The sequence below is a fragment of the Zonotrichia albicollis genome, chromosome 2, assembly GCF_047830755.1.
Source record: "Zonotrichia albicollis isolate bZonAlb1 chromosome 2, bZonAlb1.hap1, whole genome shotgun sequence".
NCBI lineage: Eukaryota > Metazoa > Chordata > Aves > Passeriformes > Passerellidae > Zonotrichia > Zonotrichia albicollis.
Window position 1 is genome coordinate 57,027,380 of NC_133820.1, and position 26,292 is coordinate 57,053,671.

Below are 26,292 nucleotides of genomic sequence, written 5' to 3' on the forward strand. Positions count from 1 at the left end.
GATGCCCCACGACTGGAAGTGCCCAAGGCTACAGAGAAGCCGCGGTTGCCCCATGCCCGAAGGTGCCCGCGGCCAGGTCGGACGTGGCTGGGAGCCCGCCGTTCCCATGGGAGCTGTCCCTGTCGCTATCCCTGGGCGGAGCCGTCCCCAGCCGCGGCCGAGGCTGCACCAGGACGCTGCCTCAGGCCCCTCCCGAGCCCCGCCCAGCGGCAGCCGCGCGGAGGGCACGCGGCCCCGTGCGTCACGGGCTGCGCGCGCGGCCATTGGCCGCTGCCCCGCCCCCCGCGCCCGGCCGCGGATGTCGCAGCCGCTTTGCGCCCTTGTCGTTCGAAACTCGGCCCAAGATGGCGGCGGCGGCGACCCGGAGCGGGGCCGAGGCGGCGGCGGCGGCGGCCAGGCTGGAGGGGGCGGAGGGAGAGGAGGAGACGGCGGCGGCCGCGGCGGCGGAGGATGGGGAGGGCGGGGAGGAAGACGGAGACAGGGCGGGCAAAGCGGGCAAAGTGACGGGCTCTGCGGTAGCAGGCGGCGGGGAGGCTGGCGGCGGCGAGAGCGAGGAGGACGAGGAGGAGGGGGAGGACGTGTTCGAGGTGGAGAAGATCCTGGACGTGAAGAACGAGGGGGTGAGTGCGCGGCTCGCTGGCACCGGGCCGCGGGGGCACGGGAAAAGGGTAATCCCGATAGGGGTGCAGCGTGAGCTGTGCTGGGCACGGCTCTGCAAGGAGGCTTTCTGTGCCCTGCTCCGGATTCTGTGCCCCCAGCCAAAAATAGGTCTTTGCTGAGTTGTTGGGTTTTGTCTGCATTATTAAACTGCTCTTGGCTCTTGACGCCGAACTGCGGCACTGCTTAGATGTGAAATGTTTTAGCGCAGAGATGGGCAGGGTTGGATAGAACTGTGGGCTTAGAGGTGTTTTCAAGGTATGTTGCCAGGGACCACGGTCACAGACAAAACCGGGAAAGACCTGAAATAACAGTCTTCTCCTAATTGAAATAATAAGCTGTAGTCATCTTGTATTGTTTAAAATGAAATACCAGGCCTTGATTTGTTTCTTTGAAACCCCTAGACTGGTTGAAGTTTTTTAAAAATTTTCCTAAACCTCAAATAGTAAAAATAATTAACACAGGGGTTTTCTTAAATTATTTTGTGCTTGAAAGATTTTTATTTTAACTAATTGATGCTTTTTAGTTTTAGGCTTCAGTCTATGACATTATAAAAATCAGTCAATTTCATGTAAACGATCAGAGTCTTGAAACCCTTAATCTGGAGTGCCTTCAGATCAGCATTTTCTTCGATATTTGTGATGTTATTAAATTGTACCTTAGCTGAAGTATGTTGATGTCTTAAGAGTATGTTGTGCTTTCAGGGTAATACAGTATTTATAGAAGTGGAGTGTTGGTCAACATAAATTAGGCTTGAAAACAAGAGGATTCCTTTTTTTTTTTTTTTTAATTCTTTCCACCCACCTCCAAGTGATGGAACCTGAAGTCTGTAGGTGGTCATGGTGGTGAGACATTAAAGAGTACTGGGATACATCAAGTACCATCTCTTAAAAGTGTCATTGGCACGTGGTGGTGACAGGGTGTCTCTTTTCCCTCCCCTCCAAGCAGCCCGTTCTGCAGCTCATCCTGAGCTCTGTGTGCCTGAGTCTGTGTGCCTGGGTCAGCTCCAGCGTGTCGGTGTAGCCAGCCCATGGTGATTGTGGCTTTGTACCTGAGCTCCAGGCTCAGCAGGTGCCCTCTCCGTTGCTCTGCAGCCGGGGCTGTGCTCCACCAGCGTAGGGCAAGGCAGGAGCTCATACTCGGGTGTAACTTCCAGAAGGGCTGGGAAGAGCCAGGTGTCACCGCAGAGGGAGTCACCACTGGGCAGCGTGGCGTGGGGTGCTGTGTGTCACGGAACAGAAGTGTCAGAGCTGCAGAGCCCTGCAGGGAGTGCTCTTCCCACACAGACTACTGGTGCTGTTGGGCTTGGCATCCCATCGTCCCTGGTGATGGGATGAGGGACAGCACTCCCCGGTTGGGAGTTAGACCTGTGCATAAATAAAACATTAACGTGACCTACTTAAGAGAGCAAGCAGTGAAAGTTTGGAAATGCCGTCAGTGTATCTATAAAGCTTTTTGTTCTGCACCTCAGTTATACTCCAACAACAGGCTCTGGTGCAAATTGTGATGTTCCCCAGTGGAAGTGGGAAATTTTAACTGGTCTGTTTAATTGACAGGGTGGTATCCTTTTCCATACAAGTTGGTTCTAGCTCATCACTAGTTCTCACAGAAGCTAGAGCAGTATAAAAATGCTTGGAAGCATTCAGTTTTTTCTAAGTGATAACAGAAGGAAAAAAAAACTAATACTGAGTGAGAGTGTTGATAGGTGAGTGTAAGACTGTGCCTCTTAGGTGGGAGAATCACTCTTCTGCCTTCACTTAAGCTGAATTTTGTGAAGCTATCCTAAGTTGCATTTTTCTGTCACTCTCCATGTACAGGATATAGTCATTCAGCAGCCAAATGGTTTTGCATTTGCATTAGACTTCATGTAACTTTCTCAATTAATGAAAGAAGGATTTGTAGCTTATTTAGTACCTGAGTTACAGGGATGTTCCTAACTGCACCTAGCCAAAGTCCTGCATCTGAAAGGGAATAGCCCTGTGCCAGCAGGCCGGTGAGAGTCCAGCTGGCGAGGACACAGATTTGCGGGAAAGGAGCTGGGAGTCCCCACAGGCAAGTGAGGTGAACGTGAGTCAGCAGTTCCTGCAGCAAAGGAGGCCAGCAGCGTCCAGGAGCGTAGCCAGAAGATCGAGAGGTGCTTCATGCTCTCTTTCAGACTGCTGAGAAGCATCCTGAGTAGCATGTGAAGCTCTGAGCTCCCCAGGACAGAAAGACATGTACGTACCAGAGAGGAGGGTAATGAAAACAGGAGGCTGAGAGCTGGATTTGCTTTGCCATAAGAAGAGAAGAATCAGGGGAGATCAGAGTAATATCTGTATCTGACAGGGGGATGTGGAGAGGGCAGAATCAGATCTTTCCTGGGGGTGCACAAGGAAAGGATGTGACAGACAGAGGACACAAGCTGGAAGACAGGGACCCCTGCATAGATACACTGACTGGGCGGATACCTGAGCAGCCTGATGGAGGCAGTCCTGCTTTCAGAGGGCATTTTACTTGTTAGCTCTGGAAATCCTTTGTAACCTAACACACTCTGTGACTGTAATGAGGGAGTTACTGGTTGCATATTTTGTAAGTAACCCCAACAGAAGAAAGAGGAGAGGGGAATATGATTTTGGAAACTTAACTCCTAAATCAAGAGAGATGGGTTAAGCTAAATTCTAAGAGAAATGTTAAAACTAAGGTGTTTGAATACAGACTATTTATTTATTTAGATGTCTGTGAAGCAAAATACAGAAGATTATAAATAGAGTTGGTCAGTTGGTTGCTGAAGTTTCGTGGCATGTTTATACACTTGGTCAAAGGTTAATTATGCTCAGGCAAAAATTTATGCATGGACATTTAACAGTAAGTGCCAATTGGCAGTTCTTCCTGAAGCTTTTTTTCTCCAGGCTTGGTGAGCGCTGTAAGGTCTTTCAGAGCGTTATCAGTCCATGTTTGAAAGTGAGAGGTACTATTTTGCCTCTCCAAAGGTGCTTTCCCAAGTACATTTGCTACAAAAATAATTTTTTAATGGTAAAGAACTTCATAATTTAGTAGAAAAAGCTAGATAGAGTCTGCAAGGTGCAGTTTTATCCCTCAGTGAAGTTCAATAATGTTGAAACAATTGGTCTCAGATTTTTGTATGTAATCTACCAAATTCTCTGTAACTAGCTCCACTGAGATGTACACACTCAGATTTTTGTCTAGGTTTAACCTGATTTCATTGCTGGGGTTTTTTTTCCTTATTGTTGGTATTTCTGTTTATCAAGAATAGAATTGATTACAAATATAGCATAAATTATAAATTTCAATATGGAACTTGGTGAGTGGTGATACTTCATTAGAAGTGTTAAGGATTTATATGAAGTTATTCAGCAAAGAGAAAACCATCAGTCTTGACATTTTTATGGAAGAAATATTAAAACTTGAAAAAAAATCGTTTCATAAGTGTCAGAAAACCCATTTTGATAAATTGACTGGGAATTTATGATATGTACATTGCAGCTGTGGCTCTGAACAAATGTTAGATACTGGAAGTATTTTGGATAAAACTGTTCCAACTACAGAAATATATATGTATATATGTATATATATACATATATATATGTGTATATATACACACAAATATATATATATATATATATGTATACACAAAATTGTATATCCACTGACATGCTCAAGAACTGACTGGCTGATGCAATACTGTGCTCTATTGTGTGAAATGCTGTGGGTTTTTCTTACAGGGGAAAACTCTCTATAAAGTGCGGTGGAAAGGATACACCTCTGATGATGATACCTGGGAACCAGAGGCTCACTTGGAAGACTGCAAAGAAGTGCTTCTTGAATTCAGAAAAAAGATTGTGGATAACAAGCCTAAATCTGTTAAAAAAGAAATACAGGTGTGTTTCAACTTCAGTATCTTACCCTGGAGACATAATCCCTATCTAGACTCTACTAATGAGAGGAGGGGAGAAGGGAAGGCATTTGAAACGTGGAATTAAAAAATCTCATCCAAAACTTTGTTGTTTCTTGTGAAACTTAATATTGTTGCTGTTCTCTGGTAGGGATTTTTTTTTTGTTGACAAGTTTGCTTGTAGACTGAATCCATCTAAACTTCAATTTCATTTCTAATGGGACTATGTAAGTAATGTATGGTCATTTTAGTTTGTTTTTGACAATATAAATAACCCCATTTCCCTACCCACATGCATATTGTCTTGATACTGAAGCAGGGCACAGTGTTCCAGTCATCCTCCTGCTTTCTGTAGGAGATCAGTGAGTTTGAACATGGAATCATTAAGTTTGGTAAGAGAGAAATACAGAAAGATTAGATGCCAGAGGGCAGAATATAGGGTTTTTTCCTTCTTTTTAACAGCTCAGTTAGCCTGAAAAAGCAGTATAAGGATCCTTTTTGGAAACTGGTACCCTGCTTCTGGGAAACCTGTAGGTAAATCCTACAAAATCAAATCAATTGTTTTTAATGCAGAATCGCTCAGAATTGTTCTGTTCTAGAATACGGTGGTTGGATGTGTAATTGGTTTACTTGAATTGTTTGTGTGTTGATTCTCATCCAAGCAGTTAGTTATGTAATTTAGGTAAGTAAGCTAGAATTGTATTATCACATTTTGCAGTTTGGCAATGAGGAATGCTCTTGGCAGGGATCAAAAGATTAAAATGCTTAAAAATTTATTTTTCCCAAGCACGACCACTACCATTTTTGTGTACTTTGTACCAAAGTGATAGTTTATTGGGGAAGGAAAAACTTTTGATTTTTTTTCTTTACCTTTTAGAAACCACTTCTAAATGATGATATATTTGAAGCAGAGTCTGACAGCGACTTGCAAAGTGAAACAAAAGATGATGATGTTTCACCAAAGAAGAAAAAGAAGAAGTCAAAAGAGGGAGAGGATAAAAGTTCAGATGACCTGAAGAAGAAAAAATCTAAGTCTCCAAAAGCCAAGGAAAAACCCAGAACAGAATGTGAAAATTCCTCAGATACTTTGGTTTTAGATTCAAAGCCAAAAAAAAGGACTTTAGAAACTAAGGAGGATTCAAAGGACCCAAAGAAGCAAAGGAAAGAAGATACTAAAGAAATCAAGAAAAAGAAGGGAGAAGATTTAAAAATAAAATCTAAAGAAGATTCTAAGTACATACAGAAGTATGGAGATGTTCAGTTGGACTCAGAATCAAGTCCTGTGGATGATTCAATTTCTCAAGTGACTTATAATGAAAATTCAAACATAAATTCTGAAAATAAAGATGAGAAACAAAAGGTAATAAGTGGAGAAGAGAGATTGGAACAAGAAATTGATGAAAAAGATGGCATTCCTGATAAATATCTTGATGGATCAGCAAGTAATGAAGATGATGGTATTGATACTAGGGCTAAAAGAAAGAAGAAGAAAATTCAGAAAGCAGAAGACTGTAGAGAAGAAGATGGAAAAGTAGAAATTCAGGATAGTCATTTAGAGAAGAAGAGCATGCACAAAAGGCAAACAGGTCAAGAAAAAGTACCAGGAGAGTTGGAGATGGTGTCACCTGCTCCTTCACCAGTGCAGAAGGGTGTGAAACTGAGTGTGGATGAAAGGGTGTGCAGGCCCATGGATTCCCCTGGGGAGGTAAGTGCTGTTAGTGTGGGCCCTGGGGGTAAAATCAGTCATCTTCAAGGTACACATACCTCAAACCATGACTGTTCATGATGGCAAAGAGAAAAGTACAGATTGGAAAGGTACTGAGCTGCATGAGCTTAAAGAAACACCCACTGCACAGTGTATAACAGAGACTGGGAAATTTCTGGATTCTGAACGCTCTAAGGGGGGGAATGCTTTAGGAAAGGAGAGCACAAATGTGAAAGGATAAATGTCTCCCCGTTTACTGTGTCCTCTTAGAATGAAATTTCCTGTTCTTGCAAGGCATGCTGTTATTTTTAGCTTTGTTTGTGCCCACCTTCAGGAGTTTCCCCATCTGACTTCTTTTTACTTGTATAGTAAGGCAGAACAGTGTTGAGCAACACTTGTTCTCTCAGACACTGACCATTCCAAAAAGGATTACCTGGGGTGGCGCCTGCCTGAGAACTGCAATGCTGCAATCACTTCTAAAACCCAGGTCTCCCAAATAATTGTGTAACAAGCTTGTCTTGTAAGAATTCCTGGAGTGCTTACAGCAAATGTTTTGTTTCATGACATGGTTTCATATTAAATAGAAATAGAAATGCTGTACCTAAAATAAGCAAATACCAGGATATTTATTGTTCCTTGTTTAATACAGTAGTGCTTTAAGAAAAGCAGTATTGCAAAGGCAAAAGAAGAAAATTATCACAAAAATAACAGTTTTTTGTAATGTTTCTGGGAGTATAATTTCTTTCATCTCTTCAGCCTGTTCTAATACAGTTTGCAGTTCATAAAAGGTTGTCTGCTCAGAGCAGCCATGTTCTGATTTAACAGGAATGCAAACCAAAACACATTGTTACTTACTGGACTGTATGCCGCTTCTGAGACCCTAATTCCATGGTGGAAAGTTACTTCTGCAGGTTCAGCAGTGGTCCTCTGCTTGTGATTGTTCTGTGTATGGAGTAGGTCACTTTAAATAAGTTATTTTGGGGATAGAGAATTATGTGTCATAATCTCAGAGTAGAACTACACAGAAGAGTGTGTTTGCAGGATCTTAGTGTTGAAAGTTCTGGAAAACAAGGAATTACTGTGAGGCATAGGCCAGTTTCAGAAGGCTGTTTAATTAGTTGAAGCGATATTGTTCTTTATTACCCAAATGGTTTACTTACAGTTCAAGGCTATAGTGTTTGTGAGAGAGACAAGAATAGAAAAAATCTTTGGAATTCTGTTCTGTTTACCAGTAGTGTAAAAATCCTGTCACCTTGACCATGAATGAATGAAGAGCAGAGGACAGTGGGTTTGCCTGTGGCTCTTCAGTCAGCATTCTCAGTGAGTTATCTCTGTGCTTTTCTCGTGGTCGTGCTCCAAGGAAGGTCGTGCTCTGAGGTACCAGCAAAGCATGGAAGGCGTTCTGCTCTCTGCTTCTGAGTGTAGAAGGCTTAAACAGTGTTTCCTGTAACTGGTTAGTTATTCTCTTCAGCAGCTGTGGACTTGCATGGGTAGGTTTGGTGGAGAGTTCTGCAGGGTATTTTTTGTTCACTAAATTGTTGGCCCAGACAAGATGATACCTGTCAAAGAAAATCATCACGTATATTTCAGGTACCTGTCTTTCCTTATGTAACTCTGCTTATGGAGCACCAGTCATGCCAATTTATAACACAGTATTTTCTGTTTGGGGCCAGGTCTGCATGCTGACCCATTCCTTCCATTTCATTTGCCTCAAAAAAAAAAGGGTATTTTCTGCATCTGATCAGCATTAGAAATCTGGAATAGAATACTGATTTTAATTGGAATAGAATTCTGTTTTTAACTGGAAAGAATACTGATTTTAACAGCCCCACTGTAGCACGTATCTGGTAGTCCCTGTAGTAAGTTATGGATTTCCTCTTAAAGACTGAGCATCTGGCGGGATGCCTGTGTTTGCATTAATCACGTCAGTGATCAAAAGCCAAGGTTTGTGGAGGGAAGGGGGGTGGTGAGGAAAGCAATTAAATGTCTCAGCTCTGCTAATACATAATGATACACCAAATTAATCGGGTTTAATTAAGGTTGTTGCTCTGTCACATGGTAGCATATATGTAAATTTTTGTGAGGACTTCTTTTGGGGCAGTTTGTCAGAAAGACAGTGCTACTCTCTTTGCCAGGTTAGTGTCAGAGACTGATACAAAGCCATGCCAAGGAGCCTTGTCCAACCTACTCTGCAGTGAATTTGGTGAGTGGAGAGAGAGGATTACAGAAGGAGAAAGGCAAACTTTGGTAGAGAAACCTGGATTCCATTTTGGCAAATTTGATTATATATCTACATTTAGATATATAATCATATAGATTATATATCTATATTATAACATCTACAATAAGTTTCTTCTGTGATATTAGATAACTGCTAAGCTCAGACTTCTGCAGGGTTATAATGACTTTGGGTGGATTTTGCTGTGTCTGTTTTTCGCAAATAACTGTTGCCATAACATTCTGTCTGTGTAAATTGCAAAGCTTGGAACCTTTTCTGTCCAACTGTCAAGTTTTCTCAGTTGAGGTTCAACTCAATGATATCATAATACTTCAAATACGGTGCTAAAAAATTGTTAAATACTCTGAAATAATTACATTCTGTTCAGGTTTACTATTTGGAACAAACAAAAAGTTTCTAATTTTGAATTTCCTTAAAAATGCTGATTTTGTCATATTTGCAGCTCTTCCATAAGGCAACTTGAATGGCTGGGATGCGGTAAAATTATGAATTGAAGTTATGTTCAGGAAATAATACCTCCACTGTTCTGGAAAAAGCCTTCACAGACTTAACTCCTGACTCACCTGTTTAATTCTTAGGAATGTCTACTAGTCTGTTGCATATAGGTTTCAGTAGTATTAATTGTCAATATACTTTATTGTTGGAGTGGTGAAAGGAGTTAATTTTCCATTTTTTTTTCTCCACCACTAAAATTTGGTCTTCGCTTTCAATTTTAGGAAAAAGAAGTAAAGAAAACTGAAATTAAAGAAAAATCTCAAAAAAAGGAGCCTGAAAAAGAAGAAAAAACCAGAAAAGAACAGAAAGTCCTAAAAAGTAAGTGCTAACTTCTTGAAATAGAGAAGGGAATGACCATTCAGGGCATTCTCTTCTTATTTCTATAAGGCAGATATTGTGTAGTTTTGCAACACACACACACACACCAGAAATAAGGAATTCTGTGTTTATTTTAGGAAGCAAAACTCTGGTGGTCTATGGCTTTGCTAATACATGCTTCATGAGAATGTTAATATATGCTTCATGTATGAAGCACAGAAGTATATAGAAGTCTCTGACATTTTTGTAGACAAGTTAATTTTGCCCTTTTTAATTGACAACTGTGCTTCTCTGGCATGTAATTGTAGCTTTTTTTAGAGGAATTCATCCAACTATTGGCTATTTTCAGAAGTGTTCTGACAATATTAAAAAAATTAGTAGGGGCTCCCATCAGACAAACATCTTGCCTCTTGCTTCAGCCACAGAGACAAGTTATGTTATACAACCCTGGATGGTTACATACACAATAAAGAATGTCTAGGTTCTGTTTCTGTTCCTAATAGTATAATGGATTATTAGTGTTACTTCTCTTCATCTCACAGTAGCTCTGGATTACTTTTTTCAGGATAAATTCCTTCACTAGAGAAGCAGCTTTTCTGAAAGTGGCATAGATGCTTACAGTGCTTAGGAAAAGTAGTAAGAAGCAGAATGAGTAGTGATTTTTTTTTTTTGTGCAGCACTTGTACTTTGTGTAGTAATCACAGATACTGAACCAAACTTCAGAAATAGTATTTATGCACAATTCTAAGCAGCATTTATTAAAAGGAAGGTAGTACCATGTGTAAAGCAGCCAGAAATCAGACTTGCCAGGATAGGTGGAGGTGGACTAGCTCTCCCTGACTTCTGTCTTATGCTAAGCTTGCTACTGTGCTCCAATACCTTACAGAAAGAGAACAGATCTTTTCTAAATTGATGCTGGTCATATACTAAAATTTGGTTGTGTGATAGTCCTTAGTGGCTCAAGTAGTCACTCTTGGTAACTGTCTTAATGTTCTAGGCTTTAAGGTCATCAAAAGTGCATTTGAATTGTTTAATGTAGCTTCAGAAGAAAAAAAAATAATATTATGAGAATAACTGCAAAAGAAAAGAATCTTTGCTAGAGTGGAAATTCATAGAAGAATTAAAAGAGCAAGGTGTACAAGGAAAGGAGAAATATAAGGGATGAAGCAAAGAGATGGACTGGGATTGCTGCAGAAGGTGATTGAGAACTAGTGAATGTGGGTCAGATGGAGAACACTGGTAGTGAAGATTTTCTCCATTCCTGCTTGCATCTCGAGTGCTCCAGTTCTTGTCTCTGCAGGGGACTGAAATGAAGTTTTCTTTTGAAACTCACTGTTTCCAGTGCTTCTGCTACCACAGTGATGGAGTGTTCACCTTCCCATAATCACTTCATAATCACTTATTTATTACCACAAATTGGCAGTTTCTTACAAGTAAAAGCTTTTTATGTTTGTTTGTAATGTAGCCTTTGCTGCTGAGAACCATTCCATGCTGACTGCCAGGGTTTATTTGAATGAAAAGTAGCAGTAGTCATTTGTTAAGCTGCTGCTCATTGAAGCAAGGGCAAGCATTCATTAGCTTGAAAATTTACAATTTATTGCTTATTTTACTTTTTTTTTTCTTCCACAAAATGAAATACATGATAGATGGCAAGCAGCAAGTCCTGAGTTTGGGTATGGACATGCAGTTAGAGTGGCTGACACTAGAAGAATTCCAGAAGCATCTGGATGGAGAAGATGAGAATCATGTATCAACAGAACCAATATCAAGTGGTGGGTATTTTCTGGCAAGAAGGGGTATTTCTTAGCTGACATTTCAAAGGGAAATATCCTATAACAACACAGAATTTATTTTCTAGCTCTCCTCAGAGATGCTGTTAAAAGTGGAGACTACATGACGGTGAAAATGGCGCTTTCTTCAAATGAGGAATATAATTTGGATCAAGAGGTAATTTTTGTGCAGTAGAAGTATTGGAAGACAGTTGGAGGGAAGAATACAAATTTTGATTTATTTGAAAAGCTTTCCCCTCTTATGTTGTAGCAGACTTCCATCTCACCTAAGTAAACAAAAAGCACAGGGGGTTAAAAAGGAGCACAGACTTGGAAGTTTCAGTATTTGTTATCCATTTCTTCCAAGAAAAAATGAAGTTTGGTAGAACCATCCCAGTAGCTTTCCAGCCAACTTGCCCAGTGTACTTAACTGACTAAATGTGGAACTTTTCATGCTATTAGGAACAGTAACCATCAGTACAAGTGGCTGAACTGTGTAAAACATTGTACATGGGAAACAAAACTCTGAAAAGCCCCAAAAACCTGCAAGGTGTTTGACATACTGGGACCACTTCATAATTAGTTTTCTGCCAGTTTGTTATCAGCTATGTTCTTACTTTCAAGCATCTATTTTCCTGTTGAATAGGACTGTAGTTCCATTTTTGAGTTCTAAAATCTCCAGTATTGGTATTTTCACTGATGATCTTGTGTAGCTGTGTTATGCAGCATTTTGAGAGTTCAGCATTATGCTGAGTCTTCTGAGGTGTTGTAGGGAAGATGAGAAATAAACTGCTGAGGCCAGCACGTGTTCTGTGAGTTGTAAGGTCTGGTGGAAAATGCAGGAATGAGTGAGGAGACTGGCTGGTTAGAGTGTCTTTGTACTTACACTCTGATAAAATCAAAAGGCAGTATTGTGAGAGCAGCTGACTTGAGCCATAGTGGTTTTTCTCCATGGGTGTTCACAGTCTTGCTGCCTTCCCCACCCTCAAATAACCTACAGCCTTTCTTCTTGGTTCATTTTGGTTTTTCTGCTTTTTGTTCTGATCCTCAGAATGTTATGGATTTTGCAGATTATAGAGCTGGGAGTGTGAGACCTGCAGACCAGAGAAGTGGGAGGTGATAGTTTGCTGATGTCTGGCAGCCATGTATGTGTGAATTTTTCTGCCAGGGAGGGAAATCCTTGTGAAACATGTTGATGCACTTGAAATTTTTGTCTTGCAGCTTTGATTTATCTTGAAGTATTTTTTTTATTGTTATTTTTCTGTAATGGAAATGATTTTTTTTTTCCCAGGACCCAAGTGGAATGACCCTGGTAATGCTTGCTGCTGCTGGAGGGCACGACGACCTTCTGCGGGTGCTGATCAGGAAAGGAGCTAAAGTTAATGGTAGACAGAAAAATGGAACAACTGCATTGATACATGCAGCTGAAAAGGTTGGCTTGCTTATTGTTCTGTTTGTGGTTCTGAGCTCTTTTACTTATGATTAAAGGCAGTACACAGGTTTTTACCTTTGAATGATGCCTAAAATGTAGTTAGCAAGATACAGCAGGGTAACTAATAATAATTTCAGCAGCTGTGGTTATTGTAGTATAAATAAGTTCTGATCACAAACCCTGCCCTGAGCAGAGAATATCATAGGAGGAAAAGTGAAGCTGAAGTTCTTGTGGTAGAATTGCTTGTTATCATATCTGGCTACACAGGATCCAAACTGGAGACACTTAGAAAATCTCTGATTAAACAGGATTTGGTATTTTAAAGCAGTTGGGCAGTGAACACAGTGGCAAGCTCTTCCCAAAGTAAGACAGCTCAAGCAGTAAGTTGGAGCAAGTCAGGGTTTCATGGGTGCACTCCTCTGTTCAGGTGGGTCCCATGACAGTAGATAGAAGGGCAGTGGGGAGCCTCGTTCCCGTTTGGTGGCACATGCAAATACACTGCTTCCTCTCTGTGATGTTTGTTATTGCAGGATTTAGGAAAAAAAATGTAAGAACTGTAAATAAATAGGACTATCCACTTGCCTAAGTCTGAAATGCTCTTTATTAGCCATGGGAGAGAACAGTGTTAATTGTACCATGACTCATGTTTTGAGTTCTATGGATGAATTTTAAGTAAATGTCATTTTATTTTCTGAAACAAAATCAGAATATTTTTTACTTACTTGTGTTGTGGGTTTGGTTTGGTTTTTTCCCCAGAATTTTCTAACAACGGTAGCTATTCTTCTGGAAGCTGGAGCATATGTGAACATGCAGCAGAGCAGTGGTGAGACTGCCTTAATGAAGGTAAAATCGTGTGTTTGTCCTTATGTGGTTTATTAGGAATACTTTTGTCAAACTAGTAAAACATAAAAACCTATTTATAGAATTCATTTCAGGAACACATTCCAGATTTGAAATAAAAATACCCTTCATAGTTACGCTAAGCAGAGTTCTAATCCATTTCTTTAATGTACTGTAATATCTAAACAAGAAACACAGATGCCTTCAGCATGCAGTGCTAAATGTGGCTCATCATCCTCTTGTGCTGTTTGGCTCAAAGAAATGCAAATGTGGTCTTCCAGATGAGATAATGAAATTGTCAGCAGGAAGAGAAAAAATCCAGAAAGAATAATCTTTCACTTGGGTGCTTCTGTGATTGGCACTTGCTGTTTTATTGCAGGCCAGAAATAAAATAGCCAATTTACAGTCTGATTCTCAGTGCCTGTTCTGCACCATTATTCCCCCAGTCACAAAGGAAATCTTGATTTTTTTAAACAAACTTTTTGCAATGGGAAAATTCTAATACTCTTAAAACAGTCTGCGCTTTTCATATTTTTTTCTGTATGTGGATGAATTTCACCAAAGTTCCCCTTTGGATGAAGTTGCTGTATTTATGTGTAGGCTGTTTGTGTGGTTTGTTTGCCAAAGAGGTTACAGAAGCTTTCCTGCCCAGACAATGTGGTATTGTTTCTGTTCTGCACTCTGTGAGGCTCAACAAGTGGGGATTTCACATTTTCTCTGAAGACAACAACTCACTTCTGGCTTCCTCAGCCACTTCAATTCCAAAATCTCTTCATAATTTGGGTACTTCCATGAACCTCAGTCTTGACCTTCTTTAAAGTTTTTATTAGTCTTTGATGGACAGCTGTACAAACAAATTAGCAGCCTACAATGATTTATTCAATGTGTTTGTTTTACAATGCAGATACAAAGAATAGGATCTTCATTTCCAGTAACTTACTGGGACAAAGCTAGCCCTCTGTGGATAACCTGATGGGTTTATCAATGTGTTTATCAAGTCACTCTTATTTAACCTTAGGAGTTTGGTCATATTTTTTCTAAAAGGAGAGAAAAAAGATCTTAGCACTCAATTCCTTTCTGTCAGATTGTGTGAGATTTTTCTTGGTTTTTTGGTTTGAGGAAGGCAGGTGGATTGTACTGTTTATGGAAGATGATGGATTTGAAGGCACAGGTCCAAGTTCAGAGCAGAGAAGTTTCAGAAGCTGTCTTCTGAAAGGTCTTACAGTGATAAAAGTGTTTTATCTCTTGTGCCTTTTCCTAATTTATCTGAGTGAAGTGTTTGAAAACAAGTGATCAAGGCCATGTGTTTGCTTTCTTCAAAGTGAAACCTTTTTTAGATTTTCCTGTGCTTTTGTTAAGTTTATGGTTGATGTGCCCTGAAAATCATGCTGTAAGTAACAGTGCACAGCCTCAAACATTTATGCAGAGGATGATAACAGTGGCTTTCTGACATAGCTACGTACCAGTCTGAGACAAATTCTGTGAATTAATTGCATACCCAAAGTACCATTTTAAACTGAGATGCATAGAAAAAGACACTTGAAATGTTACCTCAGTAATTTCTGAATAGTTCTACAGAAACATATTTACTGAGGTAAACAATTGTAAGAAAATTTACAGTTACTGAACTCCATCCGATCAGTTGTCTTCACAGAACTTCTGGGATTTGCTTTCTTTATTTTTTTTCTAATTATGTCTGCTTGGTAATCCTGACTGTTGCTGCTTCTGCCTGGATAAAGATAAAATATCTATGGAGCGTGTTCCTGAGTTTCAAGCTGTGTTACCATTCACAGAGCAAATAATTAAAGTTCTAAATTGTAACTAATTTTGGATTTTAATTCACTTCTGCAGTTCTGCTTGCTGTCATGTATACTCTGTTCTGAGGGGTTTGTAATTGTTTTCTGTCCTTCCATCTTCTCCCTTCCCACCCAGGCTTGTAAAAGAGGGAATTCTGATATAGTGCGGCTCATGATTGAAAGCGGAGCCGACTGCAACATTTTGTCCAAGCACCAGAACAGCGCAATGCATTTTGCTAAACAGTGCAACAACATACTGGTGTATGAGCAGCTCAGGAGCCACTTGGAAACGTGAGTAAAATGTACTTGGAAGTTTGTTCTGCTGAAGTTTGCCATGCTAGGCATGCCATCATTCTGGTTTAAGTCAAGGAAAATGTCTGGAAAGAAGACAGATCTGATTTGGGCAGCAAGCTAACTAATAAATCATGTGAAAGCAAAATTATGTGAGCTAGCAGAATTGGCATACACTTGCTCAAACACTGAGTATGGAGAGGAGGAAAAGGTAATTCCTAGAAGAGAAACATTACTTAAGCTATAGCAGCCATGAAAACTTAGAAGTGTATAAGCACTGGACCATTGAATGTAAGCTCTTAGTAGGGCATGCCAAATAAAATACCTTACTAGAAAGCATAGGGGAAAATGGAACAAAAGAACACCAAGCTGAAACACCATGAAAAGTCTGTCCAGGTATTGTGTTGCTGTGGTGTTGTTTGGACCTTTAAACATCAGCTATGAGCAGAAAGTGCCAGGGATAAAGCTTTCATGCCAATAGATGATGGAAATCATCATCAGTATCATGCAGCAGAACGACTGAAGAGCAGTGCAGTGTATGTGACATGTAAAGTGTTGGTGTCATATGGACTGAGCTACACTGAGACAAACATACAGAGAAGGAGCAAGCTCTCCAAATACCCATTTGGAGGAATACTGTAGTTAATGTATATGGGCAGAAAATTAAAACCAGCCATTTCTAAATTTGGGGAAGACTTAGGGAGGGTCTTGTGGCTTCTACAGCAGGTGAGATTTTGCTGTGAATGCATAGTTAGTGCTGGAAGAACACTGTCTCAGTGCAAGATTTTTTTCTTGTTTCCTGATGATGTAGTCCTCGTGATTCACCTATATGTAATCTAAGACAATCTATATGTAATCTAAGACAATCTACTAATCTAAGTAGTTTGTAATCCAAACTTATTCTCTTCCAGTGTATAGAAAGCCCTGGCTGTTTTTTGCTTCATAGCTCTTGTGTTTCCCATCAGCTGACTTCTTAAGTCTGTCTTTACAGAAACTGCCTTGTAATGGTCAGTGTGTATCAATCAGAAAACATCTGAAGTGACAGGGTTAAGGGGATGGAGTCAGGTTGTTTTTAGTGGTTCCCAGTGACTGGACGAGGGGCAGTGGACACAAACTGGAACACAGGAGGCTACCTCTAAGCATCAGGAAATTTTTCCTTTTGAGGGTGATGCGGCACTGGCACAGGCTGCTCAGAGAGGTTGTCAGGTCCTTGGAAACTTTCTAAAGATACCTGAACATGGTGAGGTTTCTGTCAGCCCACTTGTCAAGCCTGTCAAGATCTCTTGTGGATATCAGAGGCTGTCAGCCACTCCTCCCAGTTTTGTCTCATCTGCCAAAGTGCTGAGGGTTTGCTGCACCATCCACAGGGTCATTAATTAATCTGTTGAACAAGACCAGACCCACTGTTGATCTCAGAGTGCACCAGCAGTGATTGGTTTCCAGCTAGATTTTGTGCTACTGATTTTTGCTGAAGTAACGTGTTTGGATCCAGTTCCTTACCAGGAGGAAAGTATTGTGAGGCCACTGTTTTTAGTGCCCTGGAAAGCTTGTCTGAGGTACTGTAGATCACCAAAGCAAACTTCTGTCCTGAGCAGAGGAACACTATAAGGAATGTTTTTCTCTTGTAGAATGCTAAAAGAAAAAGTGCTAAAAGCATAAAAGGTAATAATTATTTTTCAGAAACTAGAAACCTGTTAAAGTGAGCAGGGGCAGCTAAAGTGGGTGAATGGAGTATGCTGATTCTGGCCTAGGGATGCAAATCGTGACTGTTGTTAGTTAAGGTTTTGAAGGGAACAGCAAGCATGCAGGGTAAGTAAGTGATCTGATATCTGCTGTTCAGTGTAGTGAGACTTTGTCATTCATTCACTTTTTGATACCTTTCCAGTTTGTTTCCTGTTTGACATCTGCCACCCTCCGTTTTGGCTAATGTAAATAATGAGTTTTGGAAGATCTTGACCATGTAATTTTGCCAGTCAAGTGGCAGTTGAAATTAAATATTGATGATTGCAAAGTCATGTCTGTCAAACACAGCTCTTGCTAATTCGGGAAGCTTTTAGACTCACTGAAAATACCAGTTCAGTGTTTTTTGTCAGTCAGAGGATGACATTATAGTAGTAGTGAAGCTGAAAATAAAATTATTAAATGGTCAAAATGTGAAATCAGGAAACAACAACAGAAAATAACCCAAAGCCATGAGACAGGTTCTGCAGGCCATCCTACTAAATGATCTAGTGATAGGTTTGAAGTGGAAGAATATTTTTGCACAGCAAAACTGAATCATGGATCTCGTTGCAGAATGCTGTGGTCACAAATACATGGGATTTTAGAAGGGATTAAGCAGATCTAAGGAGATGAGATTTGGCTGCAGTTTCTAGTTTTGGATGGCTCTTAATCAGATTGCTAGAAAATAGGACAGTGCACCACAAAAACCTACTGTTTAATTTCTCATATTTAATATGGCTTTGTCAAGCATCTGGGAAACAGGCTACATGGGCTTTGGGGCTTGCTTAGGCATGGTAGTTCCTGTGGTTCCCTTCCTGTGAAACATTGAAGTTTTAGATTCTGCAGATGATAGTCCCAGTTAGTAGGGTGGGGAAGTATGTTCTGAATAATAACTGGAAAAGCCATAAAGCTGCCAGAGGCAGGACCTCTGCTGTGCTAAAGCACGTAAAACCCATTTCTGACCAAACAGCTTTCTGAAGAGGATTACTGAGTGATCTGCCTGCAAAGGTGCCAGACACCACTTAGTAATGCGGTCTCTCTTTGAAAGCTGGGCTGCCACTCCACCTGGTTCCCTAACTCCCCAAAAAAACAAATAAAACCCCCACTTTGCCTGCCCTTTAGTGGTAGAATGGCTACCTTTGCACTGTTTTATTCACAGAGTTTAACTAGGAACTGCATTTTTCTAGTAGTATTGCCAGTAAAATTCTACAGGGATGTGCTTCTTTATTTTTACTTGCAGGCAGATTGATAATTCAATCAGGCTGGGAAAGTGGGGATGTCTCTTTGGCCACCAAGTATATATTGATGTTTCTGGGATATTTTTCTGTGTATAAAGCCTTCAAAATATGTGGCTAGTAAAATCCTTTTTTTTTAATCTACTGCAGTGCATTTGTATTAACATTTTAGTTTTTTGGAGCTGGTAGTTGAATTTCACAAACAGATTGCTGATAAAATACTTTATTAACAGTACTAGGACCTGTGGTTCATCTATCTATAAATGCTAGTGAGGAGGGCATTCACTACTGAAAATCAGGAATCTAAAAAGGTGATCTGGAATGCTTTTTTTTGCATGTGTGTGTGTCATGTCTCACCAAGCCTATATCTGGTAAAATAATTCACTGTGTGAAGGACAGGCCTCACTTGTTTGGTCTTTCAGGCTCTCAAAAGTAGCAGAAGATACCATCAGGAATTATTTTGAAACTCGCCTTGCTTTGCTGGAGCCAGTGTTCCCAATTGCGTGTCATCGTCTCTGCGAAGGGCCAGACTTTTCTTTGGATTTTAACTATAAACCTCCACAGAATGTGCCAGAAGGTAGGGAGGGTTTTGTTTGTTTAAAAAAGGTAGAACAATATGTTTAAAGCATGTCTTAAATTATCTCCTATGCAAAATGATTTTTGTATGATTTTGCAGTACATCACATCAAGAACACTCTGATTATGGAACATAGGGAGAGCAATTATATTTTGATGTATTATGGGTAGAGTTTGTCTGTAGTTTTTTGAGGCTTTTTAATTGCCACATACAGTGTGTCAGCTTCTTTCTGTTCATGGGTTGCCTTAGCTCAGTGACAGGCATTATAGGAAAGGAGTGGTTTACCTTTACCTTAGAATTAATGATTCAGGAAAATCTAGGCTTACTAGATTATCTCAAGAAGGTCTTGTAGTGAATCCTTTTGTTTCATGGACAGTAGCTCATGTGCTGAAGGCTTGGAATGTAGTCCCAGCAGTGCCCTGAGACAAATGCAGTCTAGAAATACTAGGAAAAGGAAGCAGCTGCAGTCAACTTTGTCTTCCCCACAAACCTTTTGGAAAAAGACAGGAATCAAATTCCCAATGTATTTGGGAATATTTAATTATTTTTCCAGGAATTCAGATGCTATTTTCTGCTGCTTGGCTTCTCTAAGTAATTTTTGATGAGTATATCAGGGAAATATCTACTGATACTGATTTTTCTTAAAGTGATACATCAGTGTGACTATTAGAATCCACTTAAACTGAGATTGAAAGTGGGTATGTCTGCTCAGTTTTCTGGTTGTTCAGAGTTGTTGGCTAAGTCTTCCAGTTCTTAATATAGATATCCTATCTTTTAGAATTAAGAAACTTAATGTAAGTTTGTGTATTAAAATGAAACATTTGTGGGTAGCTTAAGTTGCTGCTTCTTGAATTCCAGTGCGGTTCATAAAGATCTGTAACATCTGGGCTCAGTTGTCTGTTCTCTTGACTAGACCCAAACCACACTAATTTCCATAACTGTCTTTGAGTAAACCTGAAACCACAGAAGTGAACTGTGCTGAGGATTGCTGTTTCTATTTTGAATTCCTTTCTGATAGCCGCATAAAGTTATTTCTGTTGTGAAAAGTCCTTAACTCGGTGACCAAGTCAATTGTTTTCTGGATCCACTGGTTTGGGAAATGGGAGTTTTGCATGTTGGTTTGTTAATATATATATATATATATACACCATGTGATGGTTTTTACTTACATGTATTTGCACCTGTCTTCAAAGGTCTAGTGTACACAGTTCTAGATAATGGATCTGATTTTAAATTCATGTAATTGAATTGTCTTCCCTTTCAGGATCTGGAATTCTTCTCTTTATTTTCCATGCAAATTTCTTCGGTAAAGACATTGTTGCTCGGCTCTGTGGACCATGCAGTGTACAAGCTGTGGTTTTAAACGACAAATTCCAGCTCCCTGTATTTTTGGTAAATCTTTTCATATAGCTGATTGACTGTAAAACTACTTCATAAAGTCTTTATAGAGCAGCCTGGGAAATCTCAGTGCCGTAATTTGAATTTACAGTATTGCGATGAAGCATACTTTTTATCTTTATAATGTTTTTCTAAAATGAAAATTAATTTTCTTTGTATACGGAGAGAACTATATTGTCTGCTTGTACTAGGTTCCATAAAAATATATTACCTAAAAGTTAGGGACATAGTGCTGGATAAACTGATTCTAGGTGGCCCTGCTTGAGCAGGAGGTTGGATTAGATGCCCTGGAGAGATCTTCTCCAGCCTTCTGTGATTCTGGGACTGAGGTTTCTTCTCTAATTGACCAAGTCTCTCATATTTTTGACCCAAGAAAGTTCTTAAATAATTTTTTAACAACCTACCTCAAAGTTCTAATAATTATTTGCTGGTTTGGTTTTTTTTTTATCTATTAAATGCATCACTCTGCGCAATTTTGAAGTCTTGTTTTCTCAGTCGTTGCATTAAAGGTTCATATACAATGTTCTTTCAAAAAAAGCATAGTGAAAATGTTGAATTGTTAGTCCTCTTACACAGCTCTTTCAGCCATAACCTACCATTAACTTTGTCCATTGTCTTTTTCCTTGTAGGACAGTCACTTTATTTATTCCTTCAGCCCTACTGCAGGCCTTAACAAGCTTTTCATACGGTTGGCAGAAGCTCCTACTGCCAAGGTACAAAATGTTCTCAAAATTACATGTGTATGCTCTTTGTTGTACTCTTCCGTTGTCTGCATGCTTTTACCTGTATGTTGCAAATGTAAAACTTAAAGATTTTCCTCTGTCTCCTCATCCCAGTTTCCATCAGTTACAGTTACATCCTGTGACATAGCCAGAATTTGGGAACATTGCCATGTGTTAGTTCTGTTATAATTAAACATTTTTATGTTGTGGTGAGAATAATTCATACACTAGGATAAACTGGTGCTCCAGCTAAACATCTTCTCCATCTATATTGTGAATTTGATGACTGAAAGATACATGCAGTGGCCACCTTTTTTTTTGGCATACAGATGTTTTTACTTGTGTGTTGGAAATACTTACTGGGGTATGCGCTCTGCTTTTAAATAGTCTGTTGCATTTTACAGGTGGTTTGGGCAATATTTCCCACTACATGTTGCAAGATGAATTCTGTTCTGGTAGCATTTATTTTATCCTAGAAAGATGTAGCAGTATATTTTCCAGATCCTTAGATTTAAAAGTTGCACTGAAGTTATAGTCTTAAATGTTTTATTGTACTTTTTTTTTTTTTTTTTTTTTTGTGGAAAAAGGTGTATTCAGATGGAAGTATATGTTTGTCTGGTTCAGATTTGGGGCTAACTTGTTCAAACACCACCTGATGCTGCAGTATTCTACTGGAGTCCTCTAACAAGCCATCCATATCTCAGTAGGGCTACTATAAACTGATTTTATTAAGGACTTTATAATTCCTCTTTTTTCCTTTCTTAGTCAGTAGCAATTGCGTGCCTTTCCTTATGGCACATAGGAGCATTTAACACAGTAATCACCTGTGGCCAGCGTTGATAGGGAAACCTTTGTTTTCTTTTACAGGTGAAGCTGCTCATAGGAGCTTACAGAGTGCAGCTGCAGTGACCTCTGAGCACGCCATGAGTGGACTGACACTTTTCGGATATACTTCTGATTCCTCTGTTCAGAGACTGACAAAGCAGTTTGGAACTTTTTGGCACCACACTGAAGACTCAGTTGCCAGCTCGCCACTCGTTGGCAGTCGCAGGAAGTGTGTGTTGGAGAGCAGTTGAGTACGCTGCACTGGTGGGACAGGGTTGTCAGCTTTTTTTACTTTGTACAGATGTAGATGTAAGTATTTGTGCCAATACATATAACTCTGTTTTTCTTTAACTTGTGGAGTCCAGACTGCATATTTCAGCTTTTCCACAATGTGGAATGGTGCATATAAGAACTATTTAAGGTAATTACATGAAATGTCTTTTTTAAAGATCTTCATTTGTAAACTAAAATTTTCTACTTACTCTTAACATTTCTATGTGAAATGCAGACCTGTCATATTATTGGAGCCATGGGAAGAAATTACACTTTAAATGACTGCATTAGGTTTAACTTAAGTTACTGAGGGCTGTGTTCTGTTTTAAAACTGCTTCTGTTCCTGTCTCTCAATGAGACCCCAGTTATGCTTAGAGTGATTCTCTTTGAACTAACAGAGTTCAGTCTGCAGGTGTGAACAAAGACATCTGAACAGGCTCCATTCGCAGAAGGGTCTCAGTCAGGTTCCCAGTTAAATCTCTGCTTTAACCTGCTTTGGTATTAGAGAATCATCTGGTAGTTTTACAGACATCTTAACTTTTGAGGTCTTAGGTGACATCTAAGAACAAATACAAGCTGCAAATAGCAGACCAGAAAACTTGTAGCTACCTTCAGTGTCCAGGCAGTGCTTTTTGTAGACGAGAAGATACATAGAGAATTTCAGATGTCCTCAGCCTGACAGATGACAGAACATGTGTTGTCCTTTACTTCAGAAATTCAGTTCCTCAGTGCGAAAAGCTGCTATCTTTTTATCTTATTATTATATTACTATTTTATTTAAATGACCCATTTTATCAGATGACAGCAGTTTTGTAGTGATCCTGTGCTGTAAAATATAAATGTAATACTTCTGCATGGAGTATAGAATATCTTTCTTTGTAAATTAACCAACTTCTTGAAAGGTAGGAAAAAGCAAACCAGATCGTGCCTTTGCTGTTCTAGTTGTCGTGTGTAGTTTACATGCCACTGTGTGCCTATATTATTAGCAAGACTTGTGCATAAATTCTTGATAATTTTGACTGCTCACCATCCAAATGGTGCAGCTGTATGAAGCATCATTTTAAGAACTGTGATTTTTTTAATATAAATTTCAGTTAACCAGTTTTTAATTTTTGGTTCTTAAAGTTTTACATCTTTCATACTTAAGAGATGCCAAATGAGTAATGAAGGACACAATTTTTGTGGAATGTCACATTAAGCTATATAAAACTAGAACAGCAGCATGACATAGAAATACTTGTTTCTGTTTTGATTTAGAATAGTTGCTTATGTTTTTGCACAGTATTGATGAAAGCTTAACAAATTTGGGTTTTGAACAGACTTTATACCTCCACCTCTCTGAAATATGTTAGATACCTCACTTTGCTAAGTGTGAACACCTGAGATGCATGAAAAGCACTGGCTGAGAATCAGGTATGTCACTGCCAACACTTGGGACTTTGTGTAGCTGAAATTGTAGTCCCTGTGCATAAGCCTGGATGATGCATAAGGAAAGGGGACACTTGTGTTTCCTTATGCTGGAGTGCCAGGTTCCATCGGCATGGCTGCCCCTGGCAGTCACTCCTGCAGGACGTGTGGCAGCACAGTATGTGTGGCACAAGCTCTGTACAGTACCTGCCAGTGGGAAATGCTGGAGCTGCTCCAGCAGGGGATAAAAGGTGTTTTGATCAAATGTCCAAATGATAAGAGATGCTATTTAGAAACTGTTGTACAGTCTAACCTAAAAATGTGTAGTAATGCTCCAAGAGTTGATAGAGCAAGTAGTTTGTCAGAGGCTGTTGATTTGGGGAGTTGTTTTGTTTTTTATCTTGAGGCACTTGGGAGAGAGGGAGGAGTTCTACAGAACATGGGAATAAAATCTGGGTTTCATGATGCTTTTATTAGGGATGAATATTTTGCAGCCATCTTTCTCTTTTAGTTGGCAGTCTAAATTCAGAATCCCTATTGAAGATGCATAAGAAGTGTATGAAAAGCTGTTTGAAGCTGGGTTTTGTCGGTTTGTATTGTATGAGTTTTACCCGATTGCTGAAAAAGGTTTTGGTGGACAAAGGATGAAGAGAAAGTAGCTACAATAAAAAACAATTATTTAGGCACTGTGGAGAAATACCTGTGAAGTACTTGCTCAGTTTCTTCTTGCTGCCACCAGCAAGGGCTGCAGCTGCAGTTCCCATGAACTGCAGAGGTAGCAGATGGTTCTGAAGGCTCAGGGTTTTTACCTTCACTGTTCCAGCACCAGTACTGCTGTTCTGGCTTCTTGCACCAGTGCTGAAGGTTGGTGGGTGATGCAGCTGACCATGTCACAGGCCTTCATTGCTTTCTGCACCCATTTGCAAAAACAAAATGGGTTTTCATCAGTCTGAATTTAAGAAAGATGTGTACTTTTCACCTTCTGAACATGGCTAAAATGTTTGAGTGAGGGACAAAGACAAGTTTGGAAAAAAACACCTGAAAAAGACACCACACACTAGAAATTTGAGCAGAACTGAGGCAGCAGGAAAATTAAGCTTTAAAAGGGTTTCTCAAAGCTCAGATACCTCAAGTATAGCAGACAGCAAGAAGGAACCAGGCCGAGGATGGCTCTTTCTGACTTCAGGTCTCCTGTTTTTCTACAGCAAACCAGTCATGCGTGATAACTAGAAATGAATCTTTTTCGAGAATGTCTGTAATAGTTCCTGCATGATCTGAAGTGTAAGGAACTCCTCTGATCAGTTAGTTACTGGTCACACTCCTGCAGTTACAGTAGAGGGGTCAGACCTTCCCATTGTCTCCCTCTGCTGCTGTGGCTCTTGCTCTTAAGGGAAGGCACAGCTCTGCTGCTGAGAAACCCAAACCATGCAAATGGGAACTGAAGACATTGTTACACACCCAGGGAGATGAGGGCCTGTTCCAAAACTGGATTGGCTGCAACTGTGTGGGCATGGGCCACCAGAGCTTGAGGAGACAGGGTTATCCATGTGGTGACATCTCAATCTGTAGTGCAGACTCCCACTTCCTAATGAGAAGTCTTGCACCCTTGTATGGACTTTGCCTAGCCAAGAACAGTTTGATGAATTTGGGAAGAGAGCCCTGTTAGAGCAGCTGCATGTCCTACACTGAATACAGCCCTCCAGAGGGGGAGAGGGGAAGGTGCTGTCCCAGTCCCTCCCACCTGTAAAGATTGTGCTGACAGTTTTTCTCAAAAAGTCTTTACAAGGTTGCTTGAGACCTGTATGCTTGCACAGGAGATATAAAACTTTGGGTGTTCCCTCACCTTTATAGATCTGTCAGCTCTGCTGTGTCAATATCAGAGTAGTTCTTTCAGTGAATAGCAGGGTTAAGATCCCTAAAACCACAAGTGAACCTCCAGACCAAGTCCTCTGCATCCACCCTTCCTGGAACCAAAGCATTACCAGGAAGCCCCCAATGGTTCCACAGTGCAGGGAGTCCAGGTAAGTACAGCCACACGGTACTGCCTTGTACTGCTTTTATTAGCAGCATGGTGCACCACTGCCATGCACTGAAACAATGGAACAAAACTGCCACCATGCTGTGCACCACTGCCGTGAGCCTGGCTCCATCTTCTCTACGCGCTTCTCTTACGCAGCCAGATTAACAGGATCTCTTAACCACCCCTACACCTCCTGCTCTCCAGCTGGAAGAACCCCTGCTGCCTGCCCCTGTGGCTCCTGTGCTCCACAGCCTTCTGACTGCCCAATGCCTTCCATGGGGTTTGTTCCCACATCTTCTTGTCTCCAAGAGCCCAGAACTGGGCACAGTGTTTCAGCTGCAGTCTCAGAAGTGCTGAATGGAGAGATTGCTCTTTTGGCCCCTGCTCAGCCATGATTTGTTAATGGAGTCCAGCATGGGGGTGGACACCTTCATCTTCACTTGTCCCTCGGGACCTCACACCAGCCTCTGCAAAGCTTCTTCACCCCCAGGATCTACAACTGCATCAGCTTACTTCAGTTCCCACTGCAGGATTTAACTGTAAGGTTCCAGTCAAGTCTTCAATTCATGTCCACTGCATTGCTGATTTCGGGAAATAAAAAATAAACATCCTGTTACTAATTTGAAACAGTTGTACAATAGCTATAGAAATTTGAAAAAAACCCTCATGGTATGTTACA

At 40.3% G+C, this 26,292-nt stretch overlaps 2 protein-coding genes across 4 annotated transcripts in view; one reads left to right on the plus strand and one right to left on the minus strand.

Annotated features, from left to right (window-relative positions):
- Positions 1-198: 198 nt before the first annotated feature.
- MPHOSPH8 (M-phase phosphoprotein 8) lies at positions 199-22,264 on the plus strand. Its single transcript, XM_005482620.4, has 13 exons — positions 199-620; positions 4,380-4,535; positions 5,427-6,254; positions 9,210-9,306; positions 10,953-11,078; positions 11,165-11,253; positions 12,367-12,507; positions 13,264-13,350; positions 15,280-15,434; positions 18,814-18,968; positions 20,233-20,360; positions 20,996-21,079; positions 21,956-22,264. The coding sequence occupies exons 1-13, from the start codon at positions 345-347 to the stop codon at positions 21,995-21,997; spliced, it is 2,364 nt and encodes a 787-aa protein (XP_005482677.3). The 5' UTR covers positions 199-344; the 3' UTR covers positions 21,998-22,264.
- Positions 22,097-26,292, minus strand: part of PSPC1 (paraspeckle component 1) — a 62,570-nt gene continuing 58,374 nt past the window's right edge. For all 3 annotated transcript variants that reach the window (XR_003379150.2, XR_003379149.2, XR_012579003.1), the window contains one exon: positions 22,097-26,194. The gene's annotated coding sequence lies outside the window, so the exon portion shown is untranslated. The remainder of the gene's footprint in view (positions 26,195-26,292) is intronic.

Coding starts and splice junctions, on each gene's coding strand:
- MPHOSPH8 (XM_005482620.4), top strand. CDS start 345: ATGGCGGCGGCGGCGACCCGGAGCGGGGCCGAGGCGGCGGCGGCGGCG. Junction 9,307..10,952: donor AGAACAGAAAGTCCTAAAAA/GTAAGTGCTAAC, acceptor AATACATGATAG/ATGGCAAGCAGCAAGTCCTG. Junction 18,969..20,232: donor TCCACAGAATGTGCCAGAAG/GTAGGGAGGGTT, acceptor CTTCCCTTTCAG/GATCTGGAATTCTTCTCTTT.